The sequence below is a fragment of the Salvelinus fontinalis genome, chromosome 10 (assembly GCF_029448725.1).
Source record: "Salvelinus fontinalis isolate EN_2023a chromosome 10, ASM2944872v1, whole genome shotgun sequence".
Classification (NCBI taxonomy): Eukaryota; Metazoa; Chordata; class Actinopteri; order Salmoniformes; family Salmonidae; genus Salvelinus; species Salvelinus fontinalis.
In genome coordinates this window covers 48,572,184-48,587,183 of record NC_074674.1, presented here as the reverse complement: position 1 = coordinate 48,587,183, position 15,000 = coordinate 48,572,184, and the positions used below count along the sequence as shown (strand labels likewise).

General features: G+C 40.8%; 1 protein-coding gene across 1 annotated transcript in view; it reads right to left on the bottom strand.

The window, feature by feature from the left end:
- Window positions 1-15,000, bottom strand: part of chordc1b (cysteine and histidine-rich domain (CHORD) containing 1b) — a 38,557-nt gene that overhangs the window by 7,618 nt on the left and 15,939 nt on the right. The window contains exons 6-9 of the mRNA XM_055936934.1: window positions 4,941-5,070; window positions 3,427-3,532; window positions 1,730-1,849; window positions 783-845 (exon numbers count right to left, since the gene is read on the bottom strand). Coding sequence (XP_055792909.1) covers window positions 783-845; window positions 1,730-1,849; window positions 3,427-3,532; window positions 4,941-5,070 — 419 coding nt within the window. The remainder of the gene's footprint in view (window positions 1-782; window positions 846-1,729; window positions 1,850-3,426; window positions 3,533-4,940; window positions 5,071-15,000) is intronic.

Genomic DNA, 15,000 nt, shown 5'->3' with positions numbered 1-15,000 from the left:
GTATAGACATAATATAGTATAGACATAGTATAGTATAGACATAGTATAGACATAGTATAGTATAGACATAGTGTAGTATAGTATAGACATAGTGTAGTATAGACATATTATAGTATAGACATATTATAGTATAGACATAGTATAGACATAATATAGTATAGACATAGTATAGTATAGACATAGTATAGACATAGTATAGTATAGACATAGTGTAGTATAGTATAGACATAGTATAGTATAGACATAGTATAGTATAGACATAGTATAGTATAGACATAGTATAGTATAGACATAGTATAGTATAGACATAGTGTAGTATAGACATATTATAGTATAGACATAGTATAGTATAGACAGATTATAGTATAGACATAGTATAGTATAGACATATTATAGTATAGACATAGTATAGACATAGTATAGACATAGTATAGACATAGTATAGTATAGACATAGTATAGTATAGAGATATTATAGTATATACATAGTATAGTATAGACCAGTGTTTCCCAAACTGTGGACCCCAAGAGGAGCACGTTCTGGTTTTTACCCCAACACTAACCCTAACCCCGACCCCTAACCCTAACCCCGACCCCTAACCCCGACCCCTAACCCTAACCTCAACGCTACACAGCTGAGTCAAAGCTTGATGATGAGTCGATTACTTGAATCAGCTGGGTAGCGCTGGGGGGGCAAAAACCAAAACGTGGACACAGGTGTGACCCCAGGACCGAGTTTGGGAAACGCCTGGTCTAGATGTATAGCATTATAGTAGTACTCACCCCCCACAAGTTAATCTTCTGCTCAAACTCCTTCTCTCCATCAAAGATAATGTGGATGTTGAGCTGTGGAGGAGAATGGTCTACATCAGGTACTACTGCGTTGAGAATACAGGGCCTGTGTGTGTGTGGGTGTTACTGTTCTCTCTATATAGCTGCTGCTGTTGGTTCTACCAACTTGGCTTATTTCAGCTGTTCTTGACATAATATGGACTTGGTCTTTTACCAAATAGGGCTATCTTCTGTATACCACCCCTACCTTGTCACATCACAAATCTGATTGACTCAATAAGGAAAGAAATTCCACAAATTAACTTTTAACAAGGCACACCTGTTAATTGGAATTCATTCCAGGTGGCTACGTCAGGAAGCTGGTTGAGAGAATGCCAAGAGTGTGCAAAGCTGTCATCAAGGCAAAGACTGGCTATTTGGAGAATCTAAAATATATTTTGATTTGTTTAACTCTTTTTTGGTTACGACATGATTCCATATGTGTTATTTCATAGTTGTGATGTCTTAACTATTATTCTACAATGTAGAAAATAGTAAAAATTAAGAAAAACAATGAATGAGTAGGTAGTATAGTCCTCTCTTCCCGCCTTTAAATACCCCTCTATATACCCCTCAATGTGTGTGTGTGTGTGTGTGTGTGTGTGTGTGTGTGTGTGTGTGTGTGTGTGTGTGTGTGTGTGTGTGTTTAAATATTCTTGTGGGGTCCAGATGTCCCCACAAGAATAGTAAACAAACAAAAAAATGTATCAACTGTGGACATTTTGTTAGTCCCCACAAGGTCAAATTATATTTTTAGGGGGCTTAGGGTTAAGGTTAGAATTACGGGTTAGGAACTAGGGTTCGTTTTTTAGGGTTAAGGTTTTTGGGAACATAGTATTTAGAATGGGACTGAATTGTGTGTCCCCACAAGGTTAGTTATACAAGACTGTGTGTCTCACCGTGCAGCTGTTCCCCTCGACGTAACTGACGTCTGGCAGAGAGTTCTTAGCGTAGATGGAGATGATCACCTGACTTCCTGTCTGATGCCAGTCAAACCTGCACGGGACCACTGTCTTACCCTAAACACACACACACACAGGGTCAGACTCACACACACACAGGGTCAGACTCACACACACACACACACACACACACACACACACACACACACACACACACACACACACACACACACACACACACACACACACTAGAAGTGACATGTAGGTTGTAACACGTCGGTCACTTATCTCCAACACCCTGTATACCATTTATCTGTCCAGTGTGTTTCTGAAACCAGATGGTGGAGATAAACACTCAAGAGTGTGTCCCAATAATCTATTTTCAACCAAAGTGTTCACTTCCCTTCATGGATTTGAAAGGAAATGACTGGAATATGAAAAGTATTCTAGCCAGTGCCTTCATCGGTCCGATGGTTTTCAATGTGTGGAGAACGAGGCACAGAAAGGATGGTGGGAACTCACCTTCTAGCATGCTCTCTGAACAGACCCACCGACCCACCGACCACCGACCCACCAACACCCCCGACCCACCAACACCCCCGACCCACCGACCCACCAACACCCCCGACCACCGACCCACCAACACCCCCGACCCATCAACACCCCCGACCCACCAACACCTCGACCCACCAACACCCCCGACCCACCGACACCCCGACCCACCGACACCCCCGACCCACCGACACCCCCGACCCACCGACACCCCGACCCACCGACACCCCGACCCACCGACACCCCCGACCCACCGACACCCCGAGCCACCGACACCCCCGACCCACCGACACCCCGACCCACCGACACCCCCGACCCACCGACACCCCCGACCCACCGACACCCCCGACCCACCGACACCCCCGACCCACCGACACCCCCGACCCACCGACACCCCCGACCCACCGACACCCCGACCCACCGACCCACCGACACCCCGACCCACCGACACCCCCGACCCACCGACCCACCAACACCCCGACCCACCAACACCCCCGACCCACCAACACCCCGACCCACCAACACCCCGACCCACCAACACCCCGACCCACCAACACCCCGACCCACCAACACCCCCGACCCACCAACACCCCGACCCACCAACACCCCGACCCACCAACACCCCCGACCCACCAACACCCCGAGCCACCAACACCCCGGCCCACCAACACCCCCGACCCACCAACACCCCCGACCCACCAACCCCCCCGACCCACCAACACCCCCGACCCACCAACCCCACCGACCCACCAACACCCCGACCCACCAACACCCCGACCCACCAACCCCCCCGACCCACCAACCCCCCCGACCCACCAACACCCCCGACCCACCAACACCCCCGACCCACCAACCCCCCCGACCCACCAACACCCCCGACCCACCAACACACCCGACACCCCCGACCCACCAACACCCCGACCCACCAACACCCCCGACCCACCGACCCACCAACACCCCGAACCACCAACACCCCGACCCACCAACACCCCGACCCACCAACACCCCCGACCCACCAACACCCCCGACCCACCGACCCACCAACACCCCGACCCACCAACACCCCCGACCCACCAACCCCCCCGACCCACCAACCCCCCCGACCCACCAACCCCCCCGACCCACCAACACCCCCGACCCACCGTGTCTTTCTTTCTCCAGAGGTGGTTGCCGCGGCTACAGCCCTCCTGTGAGAGGAACGTGTTGAAGTCTGACGTTTTCTTCTTGCAACAGCTCCAGTACTTCATACTGGGAACACACACACACACACACACACACACACACACACACACACACACACACACACACACACACACACACACACACACACACACACACACACACACAGGATTAACTAACTACAAATCTGAAGGGAAAAAGCAGTCAGGCATATGTTATTGTCATCTTTGTAGTTTTAAGGGATTTGCAGTGTCATTAGCTAGTCATCAGCTAGCAAGCACAGCTAGTCATTAGCTAGCAAGCACATCTAGTCATTAACTAGCAAGCACAGCTAGTCATTAGCTAGCAAGCACAGCTAGTCATTAGCTAGCAAGCACAGCTAGTCATTAGCTAGCAAGCACAGCTAGTCATTAGCTAGCAAGCACAGCTAGTCATTAGCTAGCAAGCACAGCTAGTCATTAGCTAGCAAGGACAGCTAGTCATTAGCTAGCAAGCACATCTAGTCATTAGCTAGCAAGCACAGCTAGTCATTAGATATCAAGCACAGCTAGTCATTAACTAGCAAGCACAGCTAGTCATTAGCTAGCAAGCACAGCTAGTCATTAGCTAGCAAGCACAGCTAGTCGTTAGCTAGCAAACACAGCAAGTCATTAGTTAGCAAGCACAGCAAGTCATTAGCTAGCAAGCACAGGTAGTCATTAGCTAGCAAGCACAGCTAGTCATTAGCTAGTAGAAATAGCTAGTCATTAGCTAGTAAGCACAAGTTGTCATTAGCTACGCATTAGCGAGTCATTAGCTAGCAAGCACAGTTAGTCATTAGCTAGTAAGCACAGCTAGTCATTAGCTAGTAAGCACAGCTAGTCATTAGCTAGTAAGCACAGCTAGTCATTAGCTAGTAAGCACAGCTAGTCATTAGCTAGCAAGCACATTTAGTCATTAGCTAGTAGAAATAGCTAGTCATTAGCTAGTAAGAATAGCTAGTCATTAGCTAGTAAGCACAGCTAGTCATTAGCTAGCAAGCACATTTAGTCATTAGCTAGTAAGAATAGCTAGTCATTAGCTAGTAAGAATAGCTAGTCATTAGCTAACAATCACAGTAGTCATTAGCTAACAATCACAGTAGTCATTAGCTAGCTAGTCATTAGCTAGCAAGGACAACTAGTCATTAGCTAGCAAGGACAACTAGTCATCAGCTAGTAAGCACAACTAGTCATTAGCTAGTAAGCACAACTAGTCATTAGCTAGTAAGCACAACTAGTCATTAGCTAGTAAGCACAACTAGTCATTAGCTAGTAAGCACAACTAGTCATTAGCTAGTAAGCACAACTAGTCATTAGCTAGTAAGCACAACTAGTCATTAGCTAGTAAGCACAACTAGTCATTAGCTAGTAAGCAGAACTAGTCATTAGCTAGCAAGCACGGCTGTATACAGAAGATGATGTACTCTTTGTGGTGTGTGTGTCAGCTGTATACGTACCCTTCATGGAAGATGGGTACTCCGGCGTGGAAGAGACACAGTTGGTCATTGCTGGCAGGGCCCTCAAAGCTTCGGGCACAGCCTCCACTCTTACACAGTGTCCCTACCTTCACCACATCATCATCCTCAACTGGAGAACAGACAAAGGGAAAAGTAGTTACTGTTATGTCCTGATGTAATGAAGACTAGTTACTGTTATGTCCTGATGTAATGAAGACTAGTTACTGGTATGTCCTGATGTAATGAAGACTAGTTACTGGTATGTCCTGATGTAATGAAGACTAGTTACTGTCATGTCCTGATGTAATGAAGACTAGTTACTGTCATGTCCTGATGTAATGAAGACTAGTTACTGTCATGTCCTGATGTAATGAAGACTAGTTACTGTTATGTCCTGATGTAATGAAGACTAGTTACTGGTATGTCCTGATGTAATGAAGACTAGTTACTGGTTATGAAGACTAGTTACTGTTATGTCCTGATGTAATGAAGACTAGTTACTGGTATGTCCTGATGTAATGAAGACTAGTTACTGTCATGTCCTGATGTAATGAAGACTAGTTACTGTCATGTCCTGATGTAATGAAGACTAGTTACTGTTATGTCCTGTACTGAGGTTATGAAGACTAGTTACTGTTATGTCCTGATGTAATGAAGACTAGTTACTGTTATGTCCTGATGTAATGAAGACTAGTTACTGGTATGTCCTGATGTAATGAAGACTAGTTACTGTCATGTCCTGATGTAATGAAGACTAGTTACTGTCATGTCCTGATGTAATGAAGACTAGTTACTGTTATGTCCTGTACTGAGGTTATGAAGACTAGTTACTGTTATGTCCTGATGTAATGAAGACTAGTTACTGTTATGTCCTGATGTAATGAAGACTAGTTACTGGTATGTCCTGATGTAATGAAGACTAGTTACTGTTATGTCCTGATGTAATGAAGACTAGTTACTGTCATGTCCTGATGTAATGAAGACTAGTTACTGGTATGTCCTGATGTAATGAAGACTAGTTACTGTCATGTCCTGATGTAATGAAGACTAGTTACTGTCATGTCCTGATGTAATGAAGACTAGTTACTGTTATGTCCTGATGTAATGTAGACTAGTTACTGTCATGTCCTGTACTGATGTAATGAAGACTAGTTACTGGTATGTCCTGTACTGAGGTTATGAAGACTAGTTACTGTCATGTCCTGATGTAATGTAGACTAGTTACTGTTATGTCCTGATGTAATGAAGACTAGTTACTGTTATGTCCTGATGTAATGAAGACTAGTTACTGTCATGTCCTGTACTGAGGTTATGAAGACTAGTTACTGTCATGTCCTGATGTAATGAAGACTAGTTACTGTCATGTCCTGTCCTGAGGTTATGAAGACTAGTTACTGTTATGTACTGATGTAATGAAGACTAGTTACAGTCATGTCCTGATGTAATGAAGACTAGTTACTGTTATGTCCTGATGTAATGTAGACTAGTTACTGTCATGTCCTGTACTGATGTAATGAAGACTAGTTACTGGTATGTCCTGTACTGAGGTTATGAAGACTAGTTACTGTCATGTCCTGATGTAATGAAGACTAGTTACTGTCATGTCCTGATGTAATGAAGACTAGTTACTGTCATGTCCTGATGTAATGTAGACTAGTTACTGTCATGTCCTGATGTAATGAAGACTAGTTACTGTCATGTCCTGATGTAATGAAGACTAGTTACTGTTATGTACTGATGTAATGAAGACTAGTGTCTGTTATGTCCTGATGTAATGAAGAATAGTTACTGTCATGTCCTGATGTAATGAAGACTAGTTACTGTCATGTCCTGTACTGAGGTTATGAAGACTAGTTACTGTCATGTCCTGATGTAATGAAGACTAGTTACTGTCATGTCATGTCCTGATGTAATGAAGACTAGTTACTGTCATGTCCTGATGTAATGAAGACTAGTTACTGTCATGTCCTGATGTAATGTAGACTAGTTACTGTCATGTCCTGATGTAATGAAGACTAGTTACTGTCATGTCCTGATGTAATGAAGACTAGTTACTGTCATGTCCTGTACTGAGGTTATGAAGACTAGTTACTGTCATGTCCTGATGTAATGAAGACTAGTTACTGTCATGTCATGTCCTGATGTAATGAAGACTAGTTACTGTCATGTCCTGATGTAATGAAGACTAGTTACTGTCATGTCCTGATGTAATGAAGACTAGTTACTGTCATGTCCTGATGTAATGTAGACTAGTTACTGTCATGTCCTGATGTAATGAAGACTAGTTACTGTCATGTCCTGATGTAATGAAGACTAGTTACTGTTATGTACTGATGTAATGAAGACTAGTGTCTGTTATGTCCTGATGTAATGAAGACTAGTTACTGTCATGTCCTGTACTGAGGTTATGAAGACTAGTTACTGTCATGTCCTGATGTAATGAAGACTAGTTACTGTTATGTCCTGTACTGAGGTTATGAAGACTAGTTACTGTCATGCCCTGATGTAATGAAGACTAGTTACTGTTATGTCCTGATGTAATGAAGACTAGTTACTGGTAATGAAGACTAGTTACTGTTATGTCCTGATGTAATGAAGACTAGTTACTGTCATGTCCTGTACTGAGGTTATGAAGACTAGTTACTGGTTATGAAGACTAGTTACTGTCATGCCCTGATGTTATGAAGACTAGTTACTGTTATGTCCTGATGTAATGAAGACTAGTTACTGTCATGTCCTGTACTGATGTAATGAAGACTAGTTACTGTTATGTCATGTACTGAGGTTATGAAGACTAGTTACTGGTATGTCCTGATGTAATGAAGACTAGTTACTGTTATGTCATGTACTGAGGTTATGAAGACTAGTTACTGTTATGTCATGTACTGAGGTTATGAAGACTAGTTACTGTTATGTCCTGTACTGAGGTTATGAAGACTAGTTACTGGTATGTCCTGTACTGATGTAATGAAGACTAGTTACTGTTATGTCCTGAGGTTATGAAGACTAGTTACTGTCATGTACTGATGTAATGAAGACTAGTTACTGTCATGTCCTGATGTAATGAAGACTAGTTACTGTCATGTCCTGTACTGATGTAATGAAGACTAGTTACTGTCATGTCCTGATGTAATGAAGACTAGTTACTGTCATGTACTGTACTGAGGTAATGAAGACTAGTTACTGTCATGTCCTGATGTAATGAAGACTAGTTACTGTCATGTCCTGATGTAATGAAGACTAGTTACTGTCATGTCCTGTACTGAGGTTATGAAGACTAGTTACTGTCATGTCCTGATGTAATGAAGACTAGTTACTGTTATGTTCTGTACTGATGTAATGAAGACTAGTTACTGTCATGTCCTGATGTAATGAAGACTAGTTACTGTCATGTCCTGTACTGAGGTTATGAAGACTAGTTACTGTCATGTCCTGATGTAATGAAGACTAGTTACTGTTATGTCCTGACGTAATGAAGACTAGTTACTGTCATGTCCTGATGTAATGAAGACTAGTTACTGTCATGTCCTGATGTAATGAAGACTAGTTACTGTTATGTCCTGATGTAATGAAGACTAGTTACTGTCATGTCCTGTACTGAGGTAATGAAGACTAGTTACTGTCATGTCCTGATGTAATGAAGACTAGTTACTGTTATGTCCTGACGTAATGAAGACTAGTTACTGTCATGTCCTGACGTAATGAAGACTAGTTACTGTCATGTCCTGATGTAATGAAGACTAGTTACTGTTATGTACTGTACTGATGTAATGAAGACTAGTTACTGTTATGTCCTGATGTAATGAAGACTAGTTACTGTTATGTTCTGTACTGATGTAATGAAGACTAGTTACTGTCATGTCCTGATGTAATGAAGACTAGTTACTGTCATGTCCTGTACTGAGGTTATGAAGACTAGTTACTGTCATGTCCTGATGTAATGAAGACTAGTTACTGTCATGTCCTGATGTAATGAAGACTAGTTACTGTTATGTACTGATGTAATGAAGACTAGTTACTGTTATGTCCTGATGTAATGAAGACTAGTTACTGTCATGTCCTGATGTAATGAAGAGTAGTTACTGTTATGTCCTGATGTAATGAAGACTAGTTACTGTTATGTCCTGACGTAATGAAGACTAGTTACTGTTATGTCCTGATGTAATGAAGACTAGTTACTGTTATGTCCTGATGTAATGAAGACTAGTTACTGGTTATGAAGACTAGTTACTGTTATGTCCTGATGTAATGAAGACTAGTTACTGTCATGTCCTGATGTAATGAAGACTAGTTACTGTTATGTCCTGATGTAATGTAGACTAGTTACTGTTATGTCCTGACGTAATGAAGACTAGTTACTGTTATGTCCTGATGTAATGAAGACTAGTTACTGTCATGTCCTGATGTAATGTAGACTAGTTACTGTTATGTCCTGACGTAATGAAGACTAGTTACTGTTATGTACTGTACTGATGTAATGAAGACTAGTTACTGTCATGTCCTGTACTGAGGTTATGAAGACTAGTTACTGTCATGTCATGTCCTGATGTAATGAAGACTAGTTACTGTCATGTCATGTCCTGATGTAATGTAGACTAGTTACTGTCATGTCATGTCCTGATGTAATGAAGACTAGTTACTGGTATGTCCTGTACTGAGGTTATGAAGACTAGTTACTGTTATGTCCTGATGTAATGAAGACTAGTTACTGTCATGTCCTGATGTAATGAAGACTAGTTACTGTCATGTCCTGATGTAATGAAGACTAGTTACTGTTATGTCCTGATGTAATGAAGACTAGTTACTGTCATGTCCTGATGTAATGAAGACTAGTTACTGTCATGTCCTGATGTAATGAAGACTAGTTACTGTCATGTCCTGATGTAATGTAGACTAGTTACTGGTATGTCCTGATGTAATGAAGACTAGTTACTGTCATGTCCTGATGTAATGAAGACTAGTTACTGTCATGTCCTGACGTAATGAAGACTAGTTACTGTTATGTCCTGATGTAATGAAGACTAGTTACTGTCATGTCCTGATGTAATGAAGACTAGTTACTGTCATGTCCTGATGTAATGAAGACTAGTTACTGTCATGTCCTGATGTAATGTAGACTAGTTACTGGTATGTCCTGATGTAATGAAGACTAGTTACTGTCATGTCCTGATGTAATGAAGACTAGTTACTTTCATGTCATGTCCTGATGTAATGAAGACTAGTTACTGTCATGTCCTGACGTAATGAAGACTAGTTACTGTTATGTCCTGATGTAATGAAGACTAGTTACTGTCATGTACTGAGGTAATGAAGAATAGTTACTGTCATGTCCTGATGTAATGAAGACTAGTTACTGTCATGTCCTGATGTAATGAAGACTAGTTACTGTCATGTCCTGATGTAATGAAGACTAGTTACTGTCATGTCCTGTACTGAGGTTATGAAGACTAGTTACTGTCATGTCCTGATGTAATGAAGACTAGTTACTGTTATGTCCTGTACTGAGGTTATGAAGACTAGTTACTGGTATGTCCTGATGTAATGAAGACTAGTTACTGTCATGTCCTGATGTAATGAAGACTAGTTACTGTCATGTCCTGATGTAATGAAGACTAGTTACTGTCATGTCATGTCCTGATGTAATGAAGACTAGTTACTGTCATGTCCTGATGTAATGAAGACTAGTTACTGTCATGTCCTGATGTAATGAAGACTAGTTACTGGTATGTCCTGATGTAATGAAGACTAGTTACTGTTATGTCCTGATGTAATGAAGACTAGTTACTGTTATGTCCTGATGTAATGAAGACTAGTTACTGTCATGTCCTGATGTAATGAAGACTAGTTACTGTCATGTCCTGATGTAATGAAGACTAGTTACTGTTATGTCCTGTACTGAGGTTATGAAGACTAGTTACTGTTATGTCCTGATGTAATGAAGACTAGTTACTGTTATGTCCTGTACTGAGGTTATGAAGACTAGTTACTGGTATGTCCTGATGTAATGAAGACTAGTTACTGTCATGTCCTGATGTAATGAAGACTAGTTACTGTCATGTCCTGATGTAATGAAGACTAGTTACTGTCATGTCATGTCCTGATGTAATGAAGACTAGTTACTGTCATGTCCTGATGTAATGAAGACTAGTTACTGTTATGTCCTGATGTAATGAAGACTAGTTACTGTCATGTCCTGATGTAATGAAGAGTAGTTACTGTCATGTCATGTCCTGATGTAATGAAGACTAGTTACTGTCATGTCCTGTACTGATGTAATGAAGACTAGTTACTGTCATGTCCTGATGTAATGAAGACTAGTTACTGTCATGTCCTGATGTAATGAAGACTAGTTACTGTCATGTCCTGATGTAATGAAGACTAGTTACTGTCATGTCCTGTACTGATGTAATGAAGACTAGTTACTGTCATGTCCTGATGTAATGAAGACTAGTTACTGTCATGTCCTGATGTAATGAAGACTAGTTACTGTCATGTCCTGATGTAATGAAGACTAGTTACTGTCATGTCCTGATGTAATGAAGACTAGTTACTGTCATGTACTGTACTGAGGTTATGAAGACTAGTTACTGTCATGTCCTGATGTAATGAAGACTAGTTACTGTCATGTACTGTACTGAGGTTATGAAGACTAGTTACTGTTATGTCCTGATGTAATGAAGACTAGTTACTGTCATGTACTGAGGTAATGAAGACTAGTTACTGTCATGTCCTGATGTAATGAAGACTAGTTACTGTTATGTCCTGACGTAATGAAGACTAGTTACTGTCATGTCCTGATGTAATGAAGACTAGTTACTGTTATGTACTGAGGTTATGAAGACTAGTTACTGTCATGTCCTGATGTAATGAAGACTAGTTACTGTCATGTCCTGTACTGAGGTTATGAAGACTAGTTACTGTCATGTCCTGATGTAATGAAGACTAGTTACTGTCATGTCCTGTCCTGAGGTTATGAAGACTAGTTACTGTCATGTCCTGATGTAATGAAGACTAGTTACTGTTATGTACTGATGTAATGAAGACTAGTTACTGTTATGTCCTGATGTAATGAAGACTAGTTACTGTCATGTCCTGATGTAATGAAGAGTAGTTACTGTTATGTCCTGATGTAATGAAGACTAGTTACTGTTATGTCCTGACGTAATGAAGACTAGTTACTGTTATGTCCTGATGTAATGAAGACTAGTTACTGTTATGTCCTGATGTAATGAAGACTAGTTACTGGTTATGAAGACTAGTTACTGTTATGTCCTGATGTAATGAAGACTAGTTACTGTCATGTCCTGATGTAATGAAGACTAGTTACTGTTATGTCCTGATGTAATGTAGACTAGTTACTGTTATGTCCTGACGTAATGAAGACTAGTTACTGTTATGTCCTGATGTAATGAAGACTAGTTACTGTCATGTCCTGATGTAATGTAGACTAGTTACTGTTATGTCCTGACGTAATGAAGACTAGTTACTGTTATGTACTGTACTGATGTAATGAAGACTAGTTACTGTCATGTCCTGTACTGAGGTTATGAAGACTAGTTACTGTCATGTCATGTCCTGATGTAATGAAGACTAGTTACTGTCATGTCATGTCCTGATGTAATGTAGACTAGTTACTGTCATGTCATGTCCTGATGTAATGAAGACTAGTTACTGTCATGTCCTGATGTAATGAAGACTAGTTACTGTCATGTCCTGATGTAATGAAGACTAGTTACTGTCATGTCCTGATGTAATGTAGACTAGTTACTGGTATGTCCTGATGTAATGAAGACTAGTTACTGTCATGTCCTGATGTAATGAAGACTAGTTACTTTCATGTCATGTCCTGATGTAATGAAGACTAGTTACTGTCATGTCCTGACGTAATGAAGACTAGTTACTGTTATGTCCTGATGTAATGAAGACTAGTTACTGTCATGTCCTGATGTAATGAAGACTAGTTACTGTCATGTCCTGATGTAATGAAGACTAGTTACTGTCATGTCCTGATGTAATGTAGACTAGTTACTGGTATGTCCTGATGTAATGAAGACTAGTTACTGTCATGTCCTGATGTAATGAAGACTAGTTACTTTCATGTCATGTCCTGATGTAATGAAGACTAGTTACTGTCATGTCCTGACGTAATGAAGACTAGTTACTGTTATGTCCTGATGTAATGAAGACTAGTTACTGTCATGTACTGAGGTAATGAAGAATAGTTACTGTCATGTCCTGATGTAATGAAGACTAGTTACTGTCATGTCCTGATGTAATGAAGACTAGTTACTGTCATGTCCTGATGTAATGAAGACTAGTTACTGTCATGTCCTGTACTGAGGTTATGAAGACTAGTTACTGTCATGTCCTGATGTAATGAAGACTAGTTACTGTTATGTCCTGTACTGAGGTTATGAAGACTAGTTACTGGTATGTCCTGATGTAATGAAGACTAGTTACTGTCATGTCCTGATGTAATGAAGACTAGTTACTGTCATGTCCTGATGTAATGAAGACTAGTTACTGTCATGTCATGTCCTGATGTAATGAAGACTAGTTACTGTCATGTCCTGATGTAATGAAGACTAGTTACTGTCATGTCCTGATGTAATGAAGACTAGTTACTGGTATGTCCTGATGTAATGAAGACTAGTTACTGTTATGTCCTGATGTAATGAAGACTAGTTACTGTTATGTCCTGATGTAATGAAGACTAGTTACTGTCATGTCCTGATGTAATGAAGACTAGTTACTGTCATGTCCTGATGTAATGAAGACTAGTTACTGTTATGTCCTGTACTGAGGTTATGAAGACTAGTTACTGTTATGTCCTGATGTAATGAAGACTAGTTACTGTTATGTCCTGTACTGAGGTTATGAAGACTAGTTACTGGTATGTCCTGATGTAATGAAGACTAGTTACTGTCATGTCCTGATGTAATGAAGACTAGTTACTGTCATGTCCTGATGTAATGAAGACTAGTTACTGTCATGTCATGTCCTGATGTAATGAAGACTAGTTACTGTCATGTCCTGATGTAATGAAGACTAGTTACTGTTATGTCCTGATGTAATGAAGACTAGTTACTGTCATGTCCTGATGTAATGAAGAGTAGTTACTGTCATGTCATGTCCTGATGTAATGAAGACTAGTTACTGTCATGTCCTGTACTGATGTAATGAAGACTAGTTACTGTCATGTCCTGATGTAATGAAGACTAGTTACTGTCATGTCCTGATGTAATGAAGACTAGTTACTGTCATGTCCTGATGTAATGAAGACTAGTTACTGTCATGTCCTGTACTGATGTAATGAAGACTAGTTACTGTCATGTCCTGATGTAATGAAGACTAGTTACTGTCATGTCCTGATGTAATGAAGACTAGTTACTGTCATGTCCTGATGTAATGAAGACTAGTTACTGTCATGTCCTGATGTAATGAAGACTAGTTACTGTCATGTACTGTACTGAGGTTATGAAGACTAGTTACTGTCATGTCCTGATGTAATGAAGACTAGTTACTGTCATGTACTGTACTGAGGTTATGAAGACTAGTTACTGTTATGTCCTGATGTAATGAAGACTAGTTACTGTCATGTACTGAGGTAATGAAGACTAGTTACTGTCATGTCCTGATGTAATGAAGACTAGTTACTGTTATGTCCTGACGTAATGAAGACTAGTTACTGTCATGTCCTGATGTAATGAAGACTAGTTACTGTTATGTACTGAGGTTATGAAGACTAGTTACTGTCATGTCCTGATGTAATGAAGACTAGTTACTGTCATGTCCTGTCCTGAGGTTATGAAGACTAGTTACTGTCATGTCCTGATGTAATGAAGACTAGTTACTGTCATGTCCTGTCCTGAGGTTATGAAGACTAGTTACTGTCATGTCCTGATGTAATGAAGACTAGTTACTGTCATGTCCTGATGTAATGAAGACTAGTTACTGTCATGTCCTGATGTAATGAAGACTAGTTACTGTCATGTCCTGATGTAATGAAGACTAGTTACTGTCATGTCCTGATGTAATGAAGACTAGTTACTGTCATGTC